The 26002-nt window shown below is 47.0% G+C and overlaps 1 protein-coding gene across 2 annotated transcripts in view; it reads right to left on the bottom strand.

Annotated features, from left to right (window-relative positions):
• The window catches only part of LOC139279908 (borealin-like), a 46506-nt gene extending 20699 nt beyond the window's left edge, over positions 1-25807 (bottom strand). Inside the window, exons 1-4 of one of the 2 annotated variants that reach the window (XM_070899220.1) lie at positions 25738-25770; positions 20980-21120; positions 740-845; positions 250-378 (exon numbers count right to left, since the gene is read on the bottom strand). In XM_070899220.1, coding sequence (XP_070755321.1) covers positions 250-378; positions 740-839 — 229 coding nt within the window. In that variant the 5' untranslated portion in view covers positions 840-845; positions 20980-21120; positions 25738-25770. Of the gene's footprint in view, positions 1-249; positions 379-739; positions 846-20979; positions 21121-25737 lie in introns of both variants that reach the window. The other variant, XM_070899219.1, reaches the window with a different exon arrangement.
• Between the last annotated feature and the right edge of the window lie 195 nt (positions 25808-26002).

Raw genomic sequence — 26002 nt, 5'->3', positions numbered from 1 at the left:
TCTATCTCAAGCCTGTAACAGTGTGTAATGAATATAATGACTCAAAAGACTTGTTACTATAAACTGTTTCAGGTGCAAACCTGATCCAACTTTATTCGCGTCCAAAGTAACCCGCGTGACATGGTACCAGCGACCGCGCACACTGCGTATAGCCCGATGGCCTCCGACAATGGCGCCCCCTGGTGTCTGGTAACCCCAAGCATAAATACATAACACAGTGCATAGCAGATAGAGGGAGCAATGTCTTACCAAGGTAATCCAGGTTATTCATCTGTCGAACAGCCAGTGGAAGTTTCATAATTGCACGACTGTAATGAGCATCTACTGTGATGAGAAGGTTGTTCATTGTTTTTTCCATCTCCCTCTTTCGCCGATCAACTACAGAAGAAAAATAGTTACAGCTCAGACCAGCAAACATTAAGTGCAATTACAAACTGACAAATTAACCGATGTTCAGCTTCATTCAGAATTCAGTGCTCAAGGTGAGGGGTATTATTACTAGAGAAAAGTATAATTTTCCCCAGTTCACTCCAACCAGTGAAACTTAACACTGATGGATGCAAAGTGCCACAACATACCTTTACCCTAACCTCAAAATAAAATCAACTATACCACTGATTCCCCACCCCGGAATGTGTGTGTGTGTGTGTGTGCGAAACATTGGTATAGTTGCTACCATAATTGCTACCAATATGGAGTCAGCTTCGAACTTTTGAACAGTCTAAATTTATTACTGTACCTTCAATGTCAAAATCCTTAAGGAAAGCCTGAAGCTTTTCGTGCTTTTTTAATTTCAATGTATCATTTTTGCAACGAGTTGCTTTCCGCTTTGTAGGCATGGTTACCTGAAAGAAAGGAATTGAAGATAATGAGATACAGTATTTGAGGGCACGATAACAGATGTGCTGACTTTCTGAACAGGATAAATGCTAAATAAAGTGTGCTAAGAACAAGAAAAAGCTTTCAGATTTACCTTTCCCTCCTTTTAAAATTCAGATATCAGAGTTTTTAAAGTCAGTATGTCATCTATCTTAATCCAGTGTTTTGACAGATTAGCAACATTATGCTTGGTTGACAAAGGCAACAGCTGCTACAGTTTACTAACATTATATGAACTAGTTTCATTCCATCGGACATTTTTGGAAAATTTCTTGTAGTAATGTTGCAAAATTTAAAAAGACAACAATTGCACATTGGGATTATACGAGCTTCTTCCTTTCCAACCGAGCAAATTCAGCTCAATGTGAAGCTTGATAGAATAAACGACCCGTATAATCACTGGTACAGAAGAGCCTCACTGATATAGCCATCACCCGGGTTCCCCGCCTTTGTGAAAGATCAGCATCTCCAGCAGTGGCACTTTAACAATTGCTAGGCTCCAGCACATTCACAGACTTGGTTTGGCCTTCTCAGCCCAAATGGTTCTTTAGACCATAAAACCGATGCACTCTTATCATTCATAGAACTTCTTAGCAAAGAGTACAGCACAGAAGGGAGCCATTCGGCCCAACGAGCAAAGAGCAATCCAGTCAGTCCCCACACCCCCCTTTCCCCATATCCCTGCAACTTTTCCTCCTTCAAGTATTTATCCGCTTCCCTTTGGAAGGTTACTATTGAATTCGAATCCACCACGCTATCAAGCATTGCATTCCAAATTCTAACCACACGTTGCGTAAACAAGTTTTTCCTCATGTCGCCTCTGCTTCCTTTTGCCAATCACCTTAACTCTGTCCTCTGGTTATCGGCCCTTCAATCATTGGAAACAGTTTCCCTTTATTTACTCTCTCTAAGTCCTTCATGATTTTAAGCACCTCTATCAAATCTCCTCTTAGGCTTCCCTGCTCCAAGGAAAACAACCCCAACTTCTCCAGTATATCCACCTAACTGTAATCCCTCATCCCTGGAACCATTCCAGTAAAACTCTTTTGTACCCTCTCCAAAGCCTTCACGCCCTTCCTAAAGTGTGGTGCCAGAATTGGACACAATACTCCAGCTTAGGCCACAACACTCCAACTATAGATTTACCATAACTTCCTGTGTTTTGTACTCTTATGCCTATATTTCCTAGGTCTCTCTCTTCCTGCAGTCCCTTTAAAATTGTTGGAGTTTATGCACAGGAGTACAGTTACGATCTTGCTTTTAATTTTTTTTTCATTCCTTGGTTCACTAATGTCCTTTAGGGAAGGAAACCCGCCGTTCCCACCTAGTTTATATTGGCCTATATGGGACTGCAATACTACACCAACATGGTTGACCTCCAACTCCCTTGGAAGTGGCCCAGAAAGGCCTCAGCTGTATTAAAATATCGTTACTATTGCAATGGTTCAGCCCGCCACCGTCTCAGGGCAATTAGAGATGGGCAACAAATGCCAGCCTCGTCAGCGATGCCCACATCCCTAGACTGAATTAAAACATCAGTGTAGCACGTACAGCACACAATGTGCTTGCTGCTGATGGCACAGAAGCGATGTTGCTGTATCTACAGGCCAAATTTTGGTATGAAAACAATAGGAATTTGGGGGTCTTTTTTCTTAAATTCAGAAGGAAGTCTGTTTTTTTTAAAAACCAATTCACCGCCCAGAAAAACTGGGAACCTTCCATTCCCCAACAGCCTGGGAGGGAGGCCTTGCTCACTTATATCGGGTCGAGTCTGTGGGAGGTTTAGGGAGAGGGGATACCTTCAAAGAGTTCTGTGACTTTCCCCCAAGGCTGATCCAATATGGATCCACTTGGTTGAGCCCAGGCCTTGGGTGCTGTACACAGCACCAGGCAAAAATTTACCACTGTGACATTACTCAGCACTCTGCCCCAGCATGCAGATTTCCTACATTACAAGTGACAACATTTAAAAGTTCTTAAATGACTGTAAAGCACTTTGGGACACATCTGGTGGTCATGAAAAGCGTTATATAAATGCAAGTCTTTCTTTGAGACCATTATTGTCACCAAGTGGAGCGGGGGGGTGGGGGCGGTAAAAGGAGGAAACCAGGTCTCTTTAACCTGGGAAGAGGAGGCTATTGTGTCACCACCACTGCCAAACAGATGAGCACAGGTGACCTCTCCTGTTCCATTCACTCTCCCATGTTCTGCCTTGTTCCATCTACCCCGGTGCAGATCATATCACTCTCCTGCCTATTCACCAGCACAATGTCACTGAGCTCAGGTAGGAACTGCCCTTACAGGACGAGGCCTTAGAGTCCATTGTCCATTTCAGCTATCCTATTCCACCACTTTCATAGTGGACTGGAAACAGCTACTTGAAGGTAAATCAGTGTTAATACGGATTCTTTTTCCCCTCAATCTGTTTCAGCGAATACACTGACACGCGAACACCTCTTTGCCTTTTCTGTAAAAGACCTTTATTGAAGATTCTCCGGCCGGGACTTGTCAAGACAAAGGGACACTCTCAATCAGAGCCTGTTTACCTTCCCCTGGACAAGCCCCTTTTCAGTGCGACACAACAACAGTTATACATTTTCAAAACAGAACACATTTGATTAGCACTTGGTATATCCAATCCCTTTCTGCCTCCCTGTCCCCCCGCCGAGTACGTCCAATGGCAGGCAAGAAAGTCTCCCAATTAGGGCTGGTGTCAGGGTCAGGTTAGTTATAGCTTTGCTACACTGTCTTCCCTTATCAGTAAAGAACCCAATTAGTTTCCCTTCCTCCTTATCAGTAAAAGCTATTACTTTTCCCCTCCTATCTAGGATTGCTTTCTTTCTTTGTGCTGCCTTGTGTCTTTCTCATGACCCGTATCTAACCTCAACTTCAACTCTTGGTAACGCCTTTTTTTTCTGTTGATTCTGCAGTTGTCTGCATCTTGACATTTCTTTAGCTATTTTCCCATGATTCCCTATCTCCATCCTTTTGCCACATTCTCTATCCATCTACCACATTCGCAACCCTTCTTTACACATTCACATTAGTGTCAGGGTAGTGGGAGGCATCCAAGGAGGAGATCTGTAGGGCCCAAGTTTCCACATGATTTGCGCCTGATTTTTTAGGAGCAACTGGTGGAGAACGGACTATCTTAGAAATCGCAATTCTCCACATTTTCTTTTCTGCAGTTCTAGTCAGTTAGAACAGTTTCACTTTGAAACAGAATTTTTTCTTCAAAAGGGGGCGTGTCCAGCCACTGACGCCTGATTTCAAAGTTTCCACAGTGAAAACGTACTCCAAACTAACTTAGAATGGAGCAAGTGAAGATTTTTGTAGAACTGAAAAAACCTTGTCTACACATTAAAAAATCAGGCGCAGGTTACAATTTAGGCGTCCAGAACGAGGTGGGGGTGGGGGGGGGGGGGGGGGGGAGAGAAGGGAAGTCATTAAATTCTATAATAAATCCTTATTTATACTTATACAAATATTATACAAATAAATCCAACCTGAATAAACATGTATAAGCAAAGAAAAGATTAAATAAACCATCTTCCTACCTGTGTGAAAGTGCTTCAGCCAGGGAGAATTGAGGCAGCCGTTCGTTCCCGCGGGGGGGTGGGGGGGGGAGGAGACAGCCGTTCGTTCCCGCGGGGGGTGGGGAAAAGAGGAGGCAGCCGTTCCTTCCTGCCGGGGGGGGGGGGGGGGGGGAGAGGAGGCAGCCGTTCGTTCCCACAGGAGGGGGGGGGGGGGGGGGGAAAGAGAGGAGGCAGCCGTTCGTGCATGCGAGGGAGGGGGGGGGAGGGGGAGAGGAGGCAGCCGTTCCTGACGGCGGGCGGGGGGGGGGGGGGGCGGCTGCCTCCACTTTCTGAGGCTTCCTGCAGCCTTCTCACTGCTGCAAGAAGCCTCAGTGCTGATGGCAATGTGCTTTTATTAAAAAAATGTTCAAAAATTAAACAGCTACAAAGAACTACAAAAGTGGCCGAGTGCCAATGTTTCCTTCACACTGCGCGTACGCGAACGCTCCAATGCGCACGGTTGCCGGCAGGAAAAAAACTAATTTAAATGGTACCCGCCCCCTCCCACTTACAAAATCGGCACGAGTGGTAGGCTCCACCCCCTGGGCGCCGCGCCAAGCAGACATGGAACTGCAGGGCGCTCCAGAATCGCGCGTTATTTTTCCGGCGCGAAAAACGGGCGCCCAGCTCGGAGGGGGGCCCGTTTTTTTATCGTGTGGAAACTTGGGCCCGTAGTGTTCAGGCCAAATCTGTGCCCTTAAAGAAAAAGGGTAGGACTAACAAATCTAGAGCCCACTGGATGTCTCGGGACATACAGGGTAGGATAAAGAAAAAAAGGCAAGCTTATGACAGATACCAAGCACTAAATACTGCAGAATCTCCAGGAGTATAGAAAGTCTGGGGGTGAAATTCAAAAGGATATTAGGAAAGCAGAGAGAGCATGAAAAATCCTTGGCAAGTACAATCAAGGGAAACTCAAAGATGTTTTATAAATATATTCAGAGCAAGAAGATAACTAAAGAAAGTGTAGGACCTATTAGAGACTATGAGGGTAATCTGTGTGGAGGCAGAAGATGAGGGTATGATTCTTAATGAATACTTTGCATCTGTTTTCACAAGAGATGGGGAATGCAGACACTGCTATCGAGGAGGAGGAGTATGAAATATTAGATGAAATAAACATAGTGAGAGGAGGTATTAAGCGGTTTAGCAGTTTTGAAAGTGGCTAAGTTCCCAGGCCGTGATGAAATGTATCCCAAATGAATTAAAAGAGAAAACAGCAGAGACGGTGACCATCATTTTCCAATCTGCAAAGGGATATAGACAGGCTAAGTGAGTGGTCAAAAATTTAGCAGATGGAGTATAATGTGGGAAAATGTGAGGTTATCCACTTTGGCAGAAAAAAATAGAAAAGCAAATTATAATTTAAATGGAGAAAAATTGTAAAGTGCGGCAGTACAGAGGGACCTGGGGGGGTCCTTGTGCATGAAACACAAAAAGTTAGTATGCAGGCACAGCAAGTAATCCAGGAGGCAACTGGAATGTTGGCCTTTATTGCAAGGGGGATAGAGTATAAAAGCAGAGAAGTCCTGCTACAACTGTACAGGGTATTGGTGATGCCACACCTGGAGTAGTGCATACAGTTTTGGTCTCTGTATTTAAGGAACGATATACTTGCATTGGAGGCTGCTCAGAAAAGATTCACTACATTGATTCCAGAGATCAGGGGGTCGACTTATGAAGATAGGTTGAATAGGTTGGGCCGATACACATTGGAGTTCAGAAGAATGAAAGATGATCTTATCAAAACATGTAAGATAATGAGAGGGCTCAACAAGGTGGATGCAGAGAGGATATTTCCACTCATAGGGGAAACTAAAACTAGGGGACATAGTCTCAGAATAAGGGGCCGCCCATTTAAAACTGAGACGAGGAGGAATTTCTTCTCAGAGGGTTATAAATCTGTGTAATTCTCTGCCCCAGAGAGCTGTGGAGACTCAGTCGTTGAATATATTTAAGGCGGATATAGACAGATTTTTGAGCGATAAAGGAAGAAAGGGTTATGGGGAGCGGGGTCCTTATGGCCAAAGGGATCAAGAGGTATAGAGAGAAAGCAGGAAAGCTGAGGTTAAATGATCAGCCATGATCTTATTGAATGGCGGTGCAGGCTCGAATGGCCGAATGGCCTACTCCTGCACCTAATTTCTATGTTTCCATGATCAGATCAGCCATGATCTTATTAAATGGCAGAGCAGGCTCGAGGGGCCAGGTGGTCTATTCTTGCTCCTATTTCTTATGTTGTTATGTAATCCTTTCTGGCTTCAGGTGTGTTTGCAGAGGACTGCTAATGTGGTACCTTTGTTTAAGAAGGGATAGACCGAATAATTACAGGCCAGTCAGTCTAACCTCAGTGGTGGGAAAATTATTGGAAAAAATCCCAAAGGGCAGGATAAATCTTAATTTAGAAAGACACAGATTAATCAAGGATAGTCAGCACGGATTTGTTAAGGGAAGGTTGTGTCTGACTAACTTGATTGAATTTTTTGAGGAAGTAATCAGGAGGGTCGATGAGGGCAGTGCGTATAATGTAGTGTATATGGATTTTAGCAAAGCTTTTGATAAGGTCCCACATGATAGACTGGTTACGGAAGTAAAAGCCCATGGGATCCAGGGCAAAGTAGCAAGTTGGATCCAAAATTGGCTCAGAGGCAGGAAGCAAAGGGTAATGGTTGATGGGTGTTTTTGTGACTGGAAGGATGTTTCCAGTGGGTTCCACAGGGCTCAGTACTAGGTCTCTTGCTTTTTGTGGTATACATCAATCATCAAGACTTGAATATAGGGGGTATGACTAAGAAGTTTGCAGATGATACTAAAATCAGCTGTGTGGCTGATAATGAAGAAAACTGCGGCCTACAGGAAGATATCAATCAACTGGTCAGGTGGGCAGAACAGTGGCAAATGGAATTTAATCTGGAGAAGTGTGAGGTAATGCATTTGTGGAGGGCTAACAAAGAAAGGGAATACACATTAAATGGCAGAACACTGAAAAGTGTAGAGGAACAAAGGGACCTTGGAGTGCATGTCCACAGATTCCTGAAGGTAGCAGACCAGGTAGATAACGTGGCTAAGAAGGTATATGGGAATGCTTGCCTTTATTAGCCGAGGCACAGAATATAAGAGTGGGGGGGGGAGGGGCGGGGTTATGCTTGAACTGTATAAAACACTGGTTAGGCCATTGGTTAGCTGGAGTACTGCGTGCAGTTCTGGTCACTGCATTACAGGAAGAACGTGATTGCACTGGAGAGGGTAGAGAGGAGATTTACGAGGATGTTGCTGGGAGTGGAGAATCTTAGCCATGAGGACAAATTGGATAGACTGGGTTTGTTTTACTTGGAACTGAGGAGACAGCAGGGAGACCTCATTGGAGGTGTATATAATTAGGAGGGGCCTAGGTACAGTGGATAGAAAGGGCCTATTTCCCTAAGCAGAGGGGTCAACAATCAGATGGCATAAATTTAAAGTAATTGGTAGAGGGGATTTCAGGGGAAGTTTCTCCATGCAGAGGGTCTGGAACTCACTGCCTGAAAGGGTGGTAGAGGCAGAAACCCTCACCATATTTAATAAGTACTTGGATGTGCACCTGAAGTGGGATTAGGCTGGATAGCCTCTTGTTGGCCGGCATGGACACGATGGGCCGAAATGGCCTCCTTCCATGCTGTAAATTTCTATGATTTTGTCAGTCTGCAATCCACCTGCAATAGGACAGTAACTTCCCAAATCCTTCTTGTCCAGATGCTTCAGGACAATAAGGACACTGAGAAGGGGCATTGCCACCCTGGGGAATAAATGGTAGGATGTGGTTTACAATGTGGGTCCATCGGTCTGGGACTGACTCGTCTCCTATATATTACAAAGATGGGTGGGAAAGCAAATCGTGAGGTGGACACAAAAAATCTGCAAAGGGATATAGACAGGTTAAGTGAGTGGTCAAAAATTTGGCAGATGGAGCATAATGTGGGAAAATGTGAGGTCATCCACTTTTGCAGAAGTATTAGAAAAGAAAATTATAATTTAAATGGTGAAAAATTCCATAGTGCTGCAGCAGAGAGAGACCTGGAGGTCCTTGTGCATGAAACACAAAAAGTTAGTATGCAGGTACAGCAAGTAATCAGGATGACAAATGGAATGTTGGCCTTTATTGAAAGGGGGATAGAGTATAAAAGCAGAGAAGTCCTGTTACAACTGTACAGAGTATTGATGAAGCCACACCTGGAGTACTGCATATTTAAGGAAGGATGTACTTGCATTGGAGGCTGTTCAGAGAAGGTTCACCAGGTTGATTCCAGAGATGAGGGGTTTGACTTATGAGGATAGGTTGAGCTTATACACATTGGAGTTCAGAATATAGAAAAATAGCAGTAGTAGGCCATTCAGCCCTTCGAGTCTGCACCGCCATTCAATATGATCATGGCTGATCCTCTATCTTAACACCATATTCCCGCTTTTTCCCCATACCCCTTAATGTCTATAGAAACATAGAAAATAAAATGAGAGGTGATCTTATTGAAAGATATAAGCTAATGAGGGGGCTCGACAAGGTGGATGCAGAGAGTATATTTCCACTCATAGGGGAAACGAAAACTAGGGGACATAGTCTTAGAATAAGGAGCCCCTCATTTAAAACTGAGATGACGAGTAATTTCTTCTCTCAGAGGGTTAGAAATCTATGGAATTCTTTGCCCCAGAGAGCTGTGGAGGCTGGGTCATTGAATATATTATTAAGGCGGGGATAGACAGATTTTTGAGCGACAAGGGAATAAAGGGTTATGGGGAGCAGGCAGGGAAGTGGAGCTGAATCCATGATCAAATCAGCCATGATCTTATTGAATGGCAGAGCAGGCTCGAAAGGCCAAATGGCCTACTCCTACATCGATATCTTATGTTCTAATGCTCTTATTTTCCCGATTGTCCAGAACGTTCTGGTCCTCGCAGTCATGACTGCCCTATTAGAGGGCCGCTGGCAGTACCAAAAGCTCCAGTCTGCTTTGTATCCTCACAATCTGGTCATCCAAGTGGCCAGGATGCTCGGCATCCTTCCAAAGGATGATACAAAAGCAAAATACTGCGGATGCTGGAATCTGAAATAAATACAGAAAATGCTGGCAATACTCAGCAGGTTAAGCAGCATCTGTGGAAAGAGAAACAGAGTTAATATTTCAGGTCAATGACCCTTTGCCAGAACCGTGTCGTAAGCTTGGTCAAAAGATGTGCGATTAAACTTAATCTCGATAGCTTGAAACACAATATTCCACCTTCCCCCAACAGCAGCCCCAGTGACATTCCCTCCCACCTCCCCGTGACCCTCCTCCAACATGCCCCCCGCAGTGACCCTCCCCCAACATCCCCCCCCCCCAGTCATCACCTCCCCGCCCCCCAACATCACCTCCCCAGTGACCCTCCCCCAACATTCCCCCCCCCCCCCCCCGTGACCCTCCCCCAACATTTCCCCCCGTGACCCTCCCCCAACATTTTCCCCCCCACACCCCGTGACCCTCCCCCAACATTTCCACCCCCACACCCAGTGACCCTCCCCCAATATTTCCACCCCCCACCCCGTGACCCTCCCCCAACATTTCCCCCGCCCCCACCCCGTGACCCTCCCCCAACATTTCCCCCTCGCCCCCCGTGACCCTCTCCCAACAGCCCCCCCAGTGACCCTACCCCCACCCCGCCCGGTCTGAGCCCTGCTAACGCCAGCACTGGGGCCCACCAGCACAGCTCTCCCACAGCCCCGGGCCGACTAGGTTCCTCCATAGAGACTGGAAGTCTGCGACTCAACCCAGCACGGAACACAACCATACCCAGCCAGACATTAAAGCGTTCACAGGCACCTCTCACTCACTGTTCCTCGCTGCTGCTGCCGCCGCTACCCCACGCCACAACTGTTTATATTTCAAATACACCGAATCTGCCAATCAGAACCCAGAAAATTCCACACATCTTGTCCAACCACAGCTCGGCTAGTTCAGTGACGGCCAATCACAGCTCGATTGGCTCAGGCTCAGTGACGACCAATCACAACTCGGCTGGCTTAGTAACGGCCAATCACAGCTCGCCTGGCTCAGCTGATGTCACTACTGGGAAAGAGGGATTGAATGGGAGAGCAGGATGGAGAGATAAACTGCTGCCTCCAAACCCGCAGTTGGGCCGAGCTGCCACTTCATTGGTGGGAAAGAAGCACACCAGAACAGCCAACCCACTAGAAAAGCATTGGCCCACTGGATTCCAACACCAAAGGTCACACATTTACACAGAAAGATAACTGTCGTGGGATCAAAAGCAGGCCATTCAGCTCCTCCAGCCTGTCCCATCATTTAATTAGATCATGGCTGATCTGCTTCTTATGCATCACCGATTTGCATCGCTCCACCATTGGCGGCTGTGCCTTCAGCTGCCGAGGCCCCAAGCACATATATTCCCATCTACATCTTTCTCGCCCCTTACACCGGTCATATCTCCTGACGTGGATCGGTGCCAACTTTTCATGGAATCTTACAGCACAGAAGGGGACTATTTGGCCCGTCATGCATGCGCCGGCTGTTTGAAAGAGCTGTCCAATTTAGTCATGAGAAATAGTGGATACATTGGTGGTCATTTTCCAACATTCTATAGACTCTGGATCAGTTCCTATGGATTGCAGGGTAGCTAATGTAACCCCACTTTTTAAAAAAGGAAGGAGAGAAAACAGGGAATTATAGACCGGTCAGCCTGACATCAGTTGTGGGGAAAATGTTGGAATCAATTATTAAAGATGTAATAGCAGCGCATTTGGAAAGCAGTGACAGGATCGGTCCAAGTCAGCATGGATTTATGAAAGGGAAATCATGCTTGACAAATCTTCTAGAATTTTTTGAGGGTGTAACTAGTAGAGTGGACAAGGGAGAACCAGTGGATGTGGTATATTTGGACTTTCAAAAGGTTTTTGACAAGGTCGCACACAAGAGATTGGTGTGCAAAATTAAAGCACATTATATTGGGGGTAATGTACTGACATGCATAGAGAACTGGTTGGCAGACAGGAAGCAAAGAGTAGGAATAAATGGGTCCTTTTCAGAATGGCAGGCAGTGGCTAGTGGGGTACCACAAGGTTCAGTGCTGGGACCCTGGCTATTTACAATATACATTAATGATTTAGACGAAGGAATTGAATGTAATATCTCCAAGTTTGCAGATGACACTAAGCTAGGTGACGGTGTAAGCTGTGAGGAGGATGTTAAGAGGCTACAGAATGAGGTTAGGTGAGTGGGCAAATGCAAGGCAGATGCAGTATAATATAGATAAATGTGAGGTTATTCACTTTGGTGGCAAAAACAGGAAGGCAGAATATTATCTGAATGGTGACAGATTAGGAAAGGGGGAGGTGCAACGAGACCTGGGTGTCATGGTACATCAGTCATTGAAAGTTGGCATGCAGATACAGCAGGCGGTGAAGAAGGCAAATGGCATGTTGGCCTTCATAGCGAGAGGATTTGAGTATAGGAGCAGGGAGGTCTTACTGCAGTTGTACAGGGCCTTGGTGAGGTCTCACCTGGAATATAGTGTTCAGTTTTGGTCTACTAATCTGAGGAAGGACAATCTTGCTATTGAGGGAGTGCAGCGAAGGTTCACCAGACTGATTCCCGGGATGGCAGGACTGACATATGCAGAAAGACTGGATCGACTAGGCTGATATTCACTGGAATTTAGAAGAATGAGCGGGGATCTCATAGAAACATATAAAATTCTGACGGGATTGGACAGGTTAGATGCAGGAAGAATGTTCCCATTGTTGGGGAAGTCCAGAAGCAGGGGTCACAGTCTAAGGATAAGCCATTTGATGAGGAAAAACTTCTTCACTCAGAGAATTGTGAACCTGTGGAATTCTCTACCACAGAAAGTTGGTGAGGTCAGTTCGTTCGATATATTCAAAAGGGAGTTAGCTAAAGGGATCAAGGGGTATGGACAGAAAGCAAGAGTGGGGTACTGAAGTTGCATGATCAGCCATGATCATATTGGATGGTGTTGCAGACTCGAAGAGCCGAATGGTCTTCTCCTGCACCTATTTTCCATGGCCCCAAGTTTCCACATGATTTGCTCCTGACTTTTAGGAGCAACTGGTGTAGAACGGAGTATCTTAGAAATCGGAATTCTCGTCATTTAGTTTGCTCCAGTTCTAGTCAATTGGAACAGTTTCACTTTGGAACAGAATTTTTTTTCAAAAGGGGGCGTGTCCGGCCACTTACGCCTGATTTCAAAGTTTCGTGAGTGAAAACTTACTCCAAACTATCTTAGAATGGAGTAAGTGAAGATTTTTGTACGCTCGAAAAAACCTTGTCGACACTTTAGAAAATCAGGCATAGGTTACAAATCAGGCGTAGGGAATGGTGGGGGGGGGGGTTTAAAGGGAAGTTTACAAACATTAAACACTTCAGTTTTACAAATAAAGAGCCATCATCAATAATAAATAATAAATACATCAACAAATCAACCAATAAATCAATCAAAAAAATTAATAAGAAATAATTTTTTTTTTTAAATCAATAAATAAAACATTTTCTACTTACCGACTGCAGCACCGGGAGCCCTCCAACAGCATGCTGGGATGCCTCCCCCCCCCCCACAGTGTGTCTCTATCGCTGTCTGTCTGTGTGTGTCTCTCATTCTCTGTCAGTGTCTGTGTTTCTGACAGCGAGGGGAGGGGGAGAGAGGGGGGGAGCAGAGAGAGGGAAGGGAGAGGGATGGGGGGGAAGAGGGATGGGGGGGAGAAGGGGGAAGAGAAGGGGATAAAGGAGACGAGGGGAGCAGGAGATTGGGGGGAGGGGAGCAGGAGATTGGGGGGAGGGGAGCAGGAGATTGGGGGGAGGGGAGCAGGAGATTGGGGGGAGGGGAGCAGGAGATTGGGGGGAGGGGAGCAGGAGATTGGGGGGAGGGAGCAGGAGATTGGGGGGAGGGGAGCAGGAGATTGGGGGGAGGGGAGCAGGAGATTGGGGGGAGGGGAAGGAGATTGGGGGGAGGGGAAGGAGATTGGGGGGAGGGGAAGGAGATTGGGGGGGGAAGGAGGAGATTGGGGGGGGAAGGAGGAGATTGGGGGGGGAAGGAGGAGATTGGGGGGGGAAGGAGGAGATTGGGGGGGGGAAGGAGGAGATTGGGGGGGGGAAGGAGGAGATTGGGGGGGAAGGAGGAGATTGGGGGGGGAAGGAGGAGATTGGGGGGGAAGGAGGAGATTGGGGGGGAAGGAGGAGATTGGGGGGGAAGGAGGAGATTGGGGGGGAAGGAGGAGATTGGGGGGGAAGGAGGAGATTGGGGGGGAAGGAGGAGATTGGGGGGGGAAGGAGGAGATTGGGGGGGAAGGAGGAGATTGGGGGGGAAGGAGGAGATTGGGGTGGGAAGGAGGAGATTGGGGGGGAAGGAGGAGATTGGGGGGGAAGGAGGAGATTGGGGGGAAGGAGGAGATTGGGGGGAAGGAGGAGATTGGGGGGAAGGAGGAGATTGGGGGGGAAGGAGGAGATTGGGGGGGAAGGAGGAGATTGGGGGGGAAGGAGGAGATTGGGGGGGAAGGAGGAGATTGGGGGGGAAGGAGGAGATTGGGGGGGAAGGAGGAGATTGGGGGGGAAGGAGGAGATTGGGGGGGGAAGGAGGAGATTGGGGGGGAAGGAGGAGATTGGGGGGGAAGGAGGAGATTGGGGGGGAAGGAGGAGATTGGGGGGGAAGGAGGAGATTGGGGGGGAAGGAGGAGATTGGGGGGAAGGAGGAGATTGGGGGGGAAGGAGGAGATTGGGGGGGAAGGAGGAGATTGGGGGGGAAGGAGGAGATTGGGGGGGAAGGAGGAGATTGGGGGAAGGAGGAGATGGGGGGGAAGGAGGAGATTGGGGGGGAAGGAGGAGATTGGGGGGGAAGGAGGAGATTGGGGGGGAAGGAGGAGATTGGGGGGAAGGAGGAGATTGGGGGGGAAGGGAGGAGATTGGGGGGAAGGAGGAGATTGGGGGGGAAGGAGGAGATTGGGGGGGAAGGAGGAGATTGGGGGGGAAGGAGGAGATTGGGGGGAAGGAGGAGATTGGGGGGGAAGGAGGAGATTGGGGGGGAAGGAGGAGATTGGGGGGGAAGGAGGAGATTGGGGGGGAAGGAGGAGATTGGGGGGGAAGGAGGAGATTGGGGGGAAGGAGGAGATTGGGGGGAAGGAGGAGATTGGGGGGGAAGGAGGAGATTGGGGGGGAAGGAGGAGATTGGGGGGGAAGGAGGAGATTGGGGGGGAAGGAGGAGATTGGGGGGGAAGGAGGAGATTGGGGGGGAAGGAGGAGATTGGGGGGGAAGGAGGAGATTGGGGGGGAAGGAGGAGATTGGGGGGGAAGGAGGAGATTGGGGGGGAAGGAGGAGATTGGGGGGGAAGGAGGAGATTGGGGGGGAAGGAGGAGATTGGGGGGGAAGGAGGAGATTGGGGGGGAAGGAGGAGATTGGGGGGGAAGGAGGAGATTGGGGGGGAAGGAGGAGATTGGGGGGGAAGGAGGAGATTGGGGGGAAGGAGGAGATTGGGGGGGAAGGAGGAGATTGGGGGGAAGGAGGAGATTGGGGGGGGGAGAGGAGGAGATTGGGGGGGGGGAGAGAGGAGATTGGGGGGGGGGAGAGGAGGAGAGTTGGGGGGGGGAGAGAAGGAGATTGGGGGGGGGGAGAGAAGGAGATTGGGGGGGGGGAGAGAAGGAGATTGGGGGGGGGAGAGAAGAGATTGGGGGGGGGGGGGAGAGAAGGAGATGGGGGGGGGAGAGAAGGAGATTGGGGGGGGGGAGAGAAGGAGATTGGGGGGGGGGAAGAGAGGGATGGGGGGGGGAAGAGAAGGAGATGGGGGGGGGGAAGAGAAGGAGATGGGGGGGGGGGAAGAGAGATTGGGGAGAGGAAGAGAAGAAGAAAGAGAAGGAGATTGGGGGGGGGGGGGGAAGGAGAAGGGGAGGGAGCTGAACGGACCGCGCCCGAGACTTCGGGTAGAGCCTTTCCCAGCACCAGATTTACAGGTAGCTGGCGTTGGGTCAAGGGAAGTGTGGGTCGGGGGGGGGGTGGTGGGAGGGAGGTCGGTTCGGTTCGGGGGGAGGGAGGGAGAGGGAGGTCAGGTCTGGGGGGAGGTAGGTCAGGTCGGGAGGTCAGGTCGGATCCGGTCCGGGACGGGGGGAAGCGGGAGTCAGGTCGGGTCGGGGTCCGGGGGCAGGGGGGGAAGCGGGAGTCAGGTCGGGTCGGGGGCGGGGGGGGGGAAGCGGGAGTCAGGTCGGGTCCGGGGGGGAAAGCAGGAGTCAGGGTGGGTCCAGTCCGGGGGCGGGAAGCGGGAGTCGAGTTGGGTCGGAAGGAAGCAGGAGCTGGGCGTGGGAGGAGCCTTATGCACGCAGCCCCGGTGAGGCCATTCGGCCAGAGCTCGGGACTGCGTGCTTCGGCCCCTCCCACACTGTTTTGGGCGCCTGGAGCTACTGAACATGCGTGCCCACTGTAGCGCGCATGTGCAGAGGTCCCGGCACTGTTTTCAGCGCAGGGACCTGTCTCCGCCCCCTACAGCTCCTGCTGCGCTGCGCCGAGGACCAGAGGACCTGCAAGGAGGTGGAGAATCTGGAGGTTTTTTTTTTAGGCGCACTTTGTGGCGCGAAAAACGGGCGTCCAGGTCGGGACTGCGCCGTTCTAGGCGCGGCTCGAAACTTGGACCCTATGTTTCTATGTCCCACAAAGTAGCTTTCCCCCATAACACTACAAATTAGTTCTCTTCCAGTACATGTCCAATTAGCTTTTGAAAGTTCCAATGGAATCTGATTCCACCACCCTTTCAGGTAGTGTGTTCCAAGTCTTAACAACCCTCGAGGAACACAGGAACAGGAGTTAGCTATTTAACCCCTCGAGCCTGTTACACCATTCAAGGAGATCATGTTTGAAACGTGACCTAGCTCCATGTACCTGCCTTTGCCCAATCCATGTAAAAAGAATTCTTCTCTCGTTCTTTTGCTAATTATTTTAAATCCATCACCTCTGGTTGCTGATTCATTTGCCAAAGGAAACAGTTTCTGCCGACTTGCTCTATAAAACCTCCTCATAATTTTGAATACAGTACCTTTATTAGGTCTCCCCTTAACCTTCTCTGCTCGAAGAACAATCCCAGCTTCTCCAATCTCTTCACATTATTTTTTTTTGTTCATTCTTGTCAGATCAACTCCAGCGCCAAAGATCACTTTGCGCTATTACATTTGATCTTAGCCAAAAATCAACCCTAGTAAATCTTCTCTGTACCACAGATCACTGCAGCCTCAGGTAAGCACCTCTCTCCCTCCCCCAGGCAGCTTAAAGGTAACGGCGGCAGCTAGATACTCTAGGGAGCAGCGCGAGCAGGTTGGTGACTGCGACGAGGTGGAACTGGGCGACTACATTAGACGTCACAGGAAAGCGGGGGGTGAGGGGCTTGTAAAAAGGGAACAGCAATAATCATGGGTGATTTTAACCTCCATATTGATTGGACAAATCAAATTGGTCAGGGTAGCCTTGAGGAAGAGTTCATAGAGTGCATAAGGGATGGGTTCCTTGAGCAGTATGTAACCAAACCAACCAGGGGGCAGACTATCTTAGATCTGGTCCTGTGTAATGAGACAGAATTAATAAACAATCTCCTAGTAAAGGATCCCCTTGGAACGAGTGACCATAGCATGGTTGAATTTCAAATTCAGATGGGGGGCAAGAAAGTTGTATCTCAAACCAGCATACTAAGCTTAAATAAAGGAGCAGACTACAAAGGTATGGGAAAATAGGTTAAAGTGTAGGACGGTTGATTTAAGGAGATATTTCATAACTCTCAAGAAAAATATATTCCAGTGAGGAGGAAAGGGTGTAAAAGAAAAGATAGTCATCCATTGCTAACTAAAGAAATAAAGGATGGTATCCAATTAAAAACATGGGGCATACAAAGTGGCCAAAACTAGTGGGAGGACAGAAGATTGGGAAGCTTTTAAACACCAGCAAAGAATGACAAAAAAAATTATTAAGGGAAGATACACTATGAAAGTAAACTAGCACAAAATATAAAAACAGATAGCAAGAGTTTCTACAGGTATATAAAAAGGAAAAGAATGGCTAAAGTAAATGTTGGTCCCTTAGAAGACAAAACTGGGGAATTAGTGATAAGAGAATATGGAGATGGCAGAAACTCTGAACAAATATTTTGTATCAGACTTTACAGTAGAGAACACTAAAAATATCCCAACAGTGAATAGTCAAGGGGCTAAGGAACTTAACATAATCACAATCACTAAGGAGGTGGTACTCAGTAAGATAATGGGACTAAAGGCAGATAAATCCCCTGGACCTGATGGCTTGCATCCTAGGGTCTTGAGAGAAGTAACGGCAAGGATAGTGGATGCATTGGTTGTAACTTACCAAAATTCCCTGGATTTTGGGGAGATCCCAGCAGATTGGAAAACTGCAAATGTAACACCTGTATTTAAAAAAGGAGGCAGACAAAAAGCAGGAAACTATAGACCAGTTAGCCTATCATCTGTGGTTGGGAGAATGTTGGAATCCATTATTAAAGAAGCAGTAGTAGACATTTGGAAAAACATAATTCAGTCAGGCAGAGTCAGCATAGATTTATGAAGGGGAAGTCAGTGACAAATTCACTGGAATTATTTGAGGATGCAACAAACAGGGTGGATAATGGGGAACCAGTGGATGTGGTGTATTGGACTTCCAGAAGGCATTTGACAAGGTGCTATATAAAAGGTTACTGCACAAGATAAAAGTTCACGAGGTTGGAGGTAATATATTAACATGGATAGAGAATTGGCTAACTAACAGAAAACAGAGAGTCGGGATAAATGGTACATTCTCTGGTTGGTAATCAGTAACTAGTGGGATGTCGCAGGGATCAGTGCTGGGACCCGAACTATTTGCAATCTATATTAACGACCTGGATGAAGGGACCAAGTGTAACATAGCCAAGTTTGCTGACAAAGAGGAAAAGCAGTGTGAGGACACAAAAAAACCTGCAAAAGGACATAAACCGGCCAAGTGAGTGGGCAAAAATTTGGCAGATGGAGTATAATGTTAGAAAGTGTGAAGTTATGTGCAGAAAAAAAAAAATCGAAGAGCAAGTTATTATTTGAATGGAAAAAAATTACAAACTGCTGCAGTACAGCTGGTGCATGAAACACAAAAGGTTAGTATGCAGGTACAGTAAGTGATCAGGAAAACTAATGGAATCTTAGCCTTTATTTCAAAGGGGATGGAGTACAAAAGCAAGGAAGTCTTGCTCCAGTTATACAGGGTATTGGTGAGGCCATACCTGGAATACTGCGTGCAGTTTTGGTTTCCATATTTACAAAGGGATATAGTTGCTTTGGAGGCAGTTCAGAGAAGGTACACTAGGTTGATTCCGGAGAGAGGAGGGAGAGAGAAAACAGGGAATTATAGACCGGTCAGCCTGACATCGGTAGTGGGTAAAATGATGGAATCAATTATTAAGGATGTCATAGCAGTGCATTTGGAAAGAGGTGACATGATAGGTCCAAGTCAGCATGGATTTGTGAAAGGGAAATCATGCTTGACAAATCTTCTGGAATTTTTTGAGGATGTTTCCAGTAGAGTGGATAAGGGAGAACCAGTTGATGTGGTATATTTGGACTTTCAGAAGGCGTTCGACAAGGTCCCACACAAGAGATTGATGTGCAAAGTTAGAGCACATGGGATTGGGGGTAGTGTACTGACATGGATTGAGAACTGGTTGTCAGACAGGAAGCAAAGAGTAGGAGTAAATGGGTATTTTTCAGAATGGCAGGCAGTGACTAGTGGGGTACCGCAAGGTTCTGTGCTGGGGCCCCAGCTGTTTACACTGTACATTAATGATTTAGATGAGGGGATTAAATGTAGTATCTCCAAATTTGCGGATGACACTAAGTTGGGTGGCAGTGTGAGCTGCGAGGAGGATGCTGTGAGGCTGCAGAGCGACTTGGATAGGTTAGGTGAGTGGGCAAATGCATGGCAGATGAAGTATAATGTGGATAAATGTGAGGTTATCCACTTTGGTGGTGAAAACAGAGAGACAGACTATTATCTGAATGATGACAGATTAGGAAAAGGGGAGGTGCAAAGAGACCTGGGTGTCATGGTACATCAGTCATTGAAGGTTGGCATGCAGGTGCAGCAGGCGGTTAAGAAAGCAAATGGCATGTTGGCCTTCATAGCAAGGGGATTTGAGTACAGGGGCAGGGAGGTGTTGCTACAGTTGTACAGGGCATTGGTGAGGTCACACCTGGAGTATTGTGTACAGTTTTGGTCTCCTAACCTGAGGAAGGACATTCTTGCTATTGAGGGAGTGCAGCGAAGGTTCACCAGACTGATTCCCGGAATGGCGGGACTGACCTATCAAGAAAGACTGGATCAACTGGGCTTGTATTCACTGGAGTTCAGAAGAATGAGAGGGGATCTCATAGAAACATTTAAAATTCTGACGGGGTTAGACAGGTTAGATGCAGGAAGAATGTTCCCAATGTTGGGGAAGTCCAGAACCAGAGGTCACAGTCTAAGGATAAGGGGTAAGCCATTTAGGACCGAGATGCGGAGGAACTTCTTCACCCAGAGAGTGGTGAACCTGTGGAATTCTCTACCACAGAAAGTAGTTGAGGCCAATTCACTAAATATATTCAAAAAGGAGTTAGATGAGGTCCTTACTACTAGGGGGATCAAGGGGTATGGCAAGAAAGCAGGAATGGGGTACTGAAGTTGAATGTTCAGCCATGAACTCATTGAATGGCGGTGCAGGCTAGAAGGGCCGAATGGCCTACTCCTGCACCTATTTTCTATGTTTCTATGAGGGGATTGATTTATGAGGAAAGGTTGAGGAGGTTGGGCCCCTACTCATTGGAATTCAGAAGAATGAAAGGTGATCTTATCGAGCGTATAGGTGGATGCAGATAGGAGGTTTCCATTGATCGGAGAGATTAGAACTAGGGGGCATAATCTTAGAATAAGGGACCACCCATTTAAAACTGAGATGAGGAATTTCTTCTCTCAGAGGGTTGTAAATCTGTGGAATTCGCTGTCTCAGAGAGCGGTGGAAGCTGGGACATTAATAAACTGTCTATCTCTGTCTTAAATTTATTCAAATCGATAAGGGAGTAAGGGTTTATGGGGAGCAGGCAGGGAAGTGGACCTGAGCCCATGATCGGATCAGCCATGATCGTATTAAATAGCGGAGCGGGCTCGAGGGGCCGTATGGCCTACTTTTGCTCCTATTTCCTGTGTTCTTATGTACCCTCTCCAAGGGCACGCCATCCTTCCTAAAGTGTAATGCCCAGGATTATACACATCACTCCAGCTGAGGCCTAACTGGTGATTTGTAACAGTTTAGCATGGTTTCCTTGTTTTTGTCTTCAATGTCCCTATTTACAATGCCAAGTATCCCATATGCTTGCCCTGCTACCTACAATCATTTGTGTATATGCACCCCATGGTCATCTGCTCTTACATCCCCCTCAAAAAGTACCATTTAGATTATACTACAGGTTGTTCTTCCCAAAGAGCATCACTTCACACTAACCTGCACTGAATTACATCTGCCATGTGTCTGCCCATTTCGCCAGTCTCCGTATTTTTGAAGTCTTCCTCTATTCTGCTCACTATTTACTATTTGACGATGAGACAGGAAGCACGGAACACAAACACAACCAATCGTTATGACCTGGATATTAAAGGGGCAACATGCACCAATTACTCACCGCTCCACTTCTTACTGCAGCAGCTGCTGCCTTGTGCCAGAACAGTTCAAATTTTAAATAGACTGGACGAGCCAATTTATTACATTGCCAAGTTTTGTATCATCCACAAACTTTGAAATTGTACTCCCTATACTCAGGTCGAGGTCATTTATATTAAAAAATAAAAATTGTGTTTGTTAACGGTGCGGTGAAGCCTTGGGATGTTTTACTAGCAGGGTTGAAAGACTTCAGTTAAGTGGAGAGAAGTTGGGATTGTTCTCCTTAGAGCCAAGAAGGTTATGGGGAGATTTGATAGGGGTGTTCAAAAATCATGAAGGGTTTTGAAGGGTCAGTAACCAGAGGACACAAATATAAAGGTAATTGGCGAAAGAACCCTAGGCGAAATAAGACAGACCTGCATTTATATAGCACCTTGCACGACCACCGGACATCTCAAAGCGCTTTACAATCAATGAAGCACTTTTGAAGTGTCGTCACTGTTGTAATGTAGGAAACACGGCAGCCAATTTGCACACAAGCAAGCTCCCACAAACAGCAATGTGATAATGACCAAATAATCAGTTTTTTTGTTATGTTGATTGAGGGATAAATATTGGACAGGCCACCAGTAATAACTGCCCTCCTGCTTGTCTTCAAAATAATGCCATGGAATCTTTTACGTCCACTTTGAGAGCAGACGGGAACTCGGTTTAACGTCTCATCCAAAAGACGGCACCTCCAACAATGCAACGCTCCTTCAGCACTACACTGGTGTATCAACCTAGATAATTTTTGTGCTCAAGTCCCTGGAGTGGGTCATTGAATATACTCAAGGTGGATTTAGACAGATTTTTGAACAATAAGGGAGTCAAGGGTTAAGGGAAGCAGGCAGGGAAGTGGAGTTACGGCCAAGATCAGATCAGCCATGATCTTATTGAATGACAGAGCAGGCTCGAGGGGCCAGACAGCTTACTCATGCTCCAATTTCTTATGTGACTTGAACCCACAATCTTCTGACTCAGAGAAGAGGGTGCGACTGCTGAGCCGCAGCTGACACTGTGGAAAAAAATTAGCGAGCGATTTGTTATGATCTGGAATGCACTGCTTGAAAGGGCGGTGGAAGCAGATTCCATAGTAACATTCATGTGAATTGGATAAATGCTTAATGTGGAAAAAATTCCAGGGCTATGGGACTAATTGGATAGGTCTACCAAAGAATCAGTACAGACACGATGGGCTGAATAGAAAGAGAAAAAATAGATGCAGGAGCAGGCCATTTGGCCCTTCGAGCCTGCACCACCATTCCATATGATCATGGCTGATTATTTTTGCAACTTTAGTACCCATTCCTGCTTTCTCTCCATACCCTTTGATCCCTTTAGCCGTAAGGGCCACATCTAACTCTTTTTTGAATATATCTAATGAACTGGCCTCAACAACATTCTGTGGTAGAGAATTCCATATGCTTACAATTCTCAGAGTGAAGAAGTTTCTCCTCATCTCGGTCCCAAATAGCATACCCCTCACCCTTAGACTGTGACCCCTGGTACTGGACTTCCCCAACATCGGGAACATTCTTCCTGCATTTAACCTGTCCAATTCCGTCAGAATTTTATGTTTCTATGAGATCCCCTCTCATTCTTCGAAATTCCAGGGAATATAAACCTAGTCGATCCAGTCTTTCTTCATATGTCAGTCCTGCCATCCCAGGAACCTTCGCTGCACTCCCTCAAAAGCAAGAAAGTCCTTCCTCAGATTAGGAGACCAAAACTATACACAATATTCAAGGTGGCCTCACCAAGACCCTGTACAACTGCAGTAAGACCTCCCTGCTCCTACAGGCCAACATACCATTTGCCTTCTTCACCACCTACTGTACCATGACACCCAGGTCTCGTTGCACCTTCCCTTTTCCTAATCTATCACCATTCAGATAATATTCTGCCTTCCTGTTTTTGCCATCAAAGTGGATAACCTCAAATTTATCTACATTATACTGCATCTGCCATGCATTTGCCCATTCACCAAACCTGTCCAAGTCACACTGCAGCCTTTTAGCATCCTCCTCACAGCTCACACTGCCACCCAGCTTAGTGTCAATTGCAAACTTGGAGATATTACATTCAATTCCTTCATCTAAATCATTAATGTATATTGTAAATAGCTGGGCTTTTGACAAGGTCCCACACAAGAGATTAGTGTGCAAAATTAAAGCACATGGTATTGGGGATAATGTATTAACGTGGAGAGAGAACTTGCGGTACCCCACTAGTCACTGCCTGCCATTCTGAAAAGGACCCATTTATTCCTACTCTACGCTTCCTGGTCTGCCAACCAGTTCCTTATTCATGTCAGTACATTACCCCCAATACCATGTGCTTTAATTTTGCACACTAATCTCTTGTGTGGGACCTTGTCAAAAGCCTTTTGAAAGTCCAAATACATCACATCCACTGGTTCTCCCTTGTCCACTCTACTAGTTACATCCTCAAAAAATTCTAGATTTGTCAAGCATGATTTCCCTTTTCATAAATCCATGATGACTTGGACCGATCCTGTCACTGCTTTCCAAATGCGCTGCTATTACATCTTTAATAATTGATTCCAACATTTTCCCCACCACCGATGTCAGGCTAACCAGTTTATGATTCCCGATTTTCTCTCTCCCTCCTTTTTTAAAAAGTGGGATTACGTTAGCTACCCTCCAATCCATAGGAACTGATCTAGAGTCAATAGAATGTTGGAAAATGACCACCAATGCATCCACTATTTCTAGGGCCACTTCCTTAAGTACTCTGGGGTGCAGACTATCATTAGGCTCTAGGGATTTATCAGCCTTCAGTCCCATCAATTTCCCTAACACAATTTCCTGACTAATAAGGATTTCCTTCAGTTCCTCCTTCTCGCTAGACCCTCGGTCCCCATGTATTTCCGGAAGGTTATTTGTGTCTTCCTTAGGTGAAGACAGAACCAAAGTATCTGTTCAATTGGTCTGCCATTTCTTTGTTCCCCATTATAAATTCACCTGATTCTGACTGCAAGGGACCTACATTTGTCTTCACATATCTATGGAAACTTTTGCAGTCAGTTTTTATGTTCCCTGCAAGCTTACTCTCATGCTCTATTTTCCCCCTCCTAATTAAACCCTTTGTCCTTGTCTGCTGAACTTGTGGATATCTGAACGGAATATATGGAATTAAGGACAGTAAAGTAAACGGGATATATGAAAATGTATAAGCCATGGAAGAATAGCTGGGAGAATGTCAGATTGCAAATAGTGCAACATCAGCATAGCTAACAGTCTGTCTCAAGGTTTCAAGTCACTAATCCTGCCAATAATATATAATTGTAACATGAAATACATCTGCAGAATTGCAAGGTCTCCTTCTGTGCTGTATCGTTCTATGTAAATGTGTCAGCCATGGCTCAGTGGGTAGCACCACCACCTTGGAGTCAAAAGCTTGCGGGTTTAAGTCCTACTCCAGAGACTTCAGCACAAAAATCTAGGCCGTCACTCCAGTGCAGTACTGAGGGAGTGTTGCACGGTTAGAGGTGCCATCTTTCGGATTAAACTGGGAGCCTTTCTGGCAAAAGATCCCATGGCACTATTTGAAGAGCAGGGGAGTTTTCCCTGGTCTCCTGGTGCCAACATTTATCCCTCAACCAACATCAGTAAAATACAGATTATTTGGTCATTATTATTTTGCTATTTATGGGATCTTGTGCGAAAATTGGCTGCCGCGCTTCATAGAATCATAGAAATTTACAGCACAGAAGTAGGCCATTTCGGCCCATCGTGTCCGCACTGGCTGCCAAAGAGCTAACCAGCCTAATCCCACTTTCCAGCTCTTGGTCCGTAGCCCTGTAGATTACAGCTCTTGAAGTGCACATCCAAGTACTTTTTAAAATGTTGATGGTTTCTGCCTCTACCACCCTTTCAGGCAGTGAGCTCCAGACCCCCACCACCCACAATGAAAGAATTTCTCCTCAAATCCTCCTACCAATTACCTTAAATCTATGCCCCCTGGTTGTTGACCCCTCTGCTGAGGGAAATAGATCCACTCTAACCAGGCCCCTCACAATTTTATGCACCTCAATCAGGTCTCCCTCAGCCTCCTGTTCCAAAGAAAACAACCCCCAACCTAGCCAATCTTTACACAGAGCTAAAATTCTCCAGTCCAGGCCACATCCTGGTAAATCTCCTGTGTAGCCTCTCTATTGCATTACAGCAGTGACTACACTTCACAAGCTACCTCGTTGGCTGCAAAGCGCTTTGGGAAGTCCCGAGGTCGTGAATGGCGCTAGAGAAATGTAAGTTTTTCTTTCAAGTTGTTGTCGTCGTGGACCGAAATGTAAACTGTTTTCCTCCACAGGTGCTGCCTGACCCGCTCAGATCGCCAGCATTTTCTGTTTTTATGTCAGATTCCAGCACCCACAATATTTGGGCCTTGTGTTGCTGTTGTTGGAGAAATTGCTCGAGTTCTCGGCTCAAACCGAGCTCGCCACCTGAAGGAGCCGCGCGGCATGCACCATCCCAGACACAAACACAAACGGGCCGTGGTTCCGGTGACTCGGATATTAAAAGAACAACATTTACTCACCGCTCCGGTTTCTCGCCGCCGACCCCCGCGCCCAAACTGTTGAAAATTTCAAATGCGCCGGGCGAACCAATCAGGATCCAGCAGACGCCACACTCCGGCAAAACCAATCCGCAGCCAATCACAGCACAGGTTTACGTCAGTGCCCGCCAATCACACTTGCGGCTAGCTCGGGTGAACGCCAATCACATTACGGCCAGCTCAGTGATCGCCAATCACAGCTCGCCGATCAGTAACCACCAATCATAGCTCGCCTGCCAATCACCAC

The sequence above is a fragment of the Pristiophorus japonicus genome, chromosome 14 (genome assembly GCF_044704955.1).
Source record: "Pristiophorus japonicus isolate sPriJap1 chromosome 14, sPriJap1.hap1, whole genome shotgun sequence".
Lineage (NCBI taxonomy): Eukaryota > Metazoa > Chordata > Chondrichthyes > Pristiophoridae > Pristiophorus > Pristiophorus japonicus.
The sequence above is the reverse complement of the archived record's forward strand: the minus strand, read 5'-3'. Positions and strand labels throughout refer to the sequence as shown.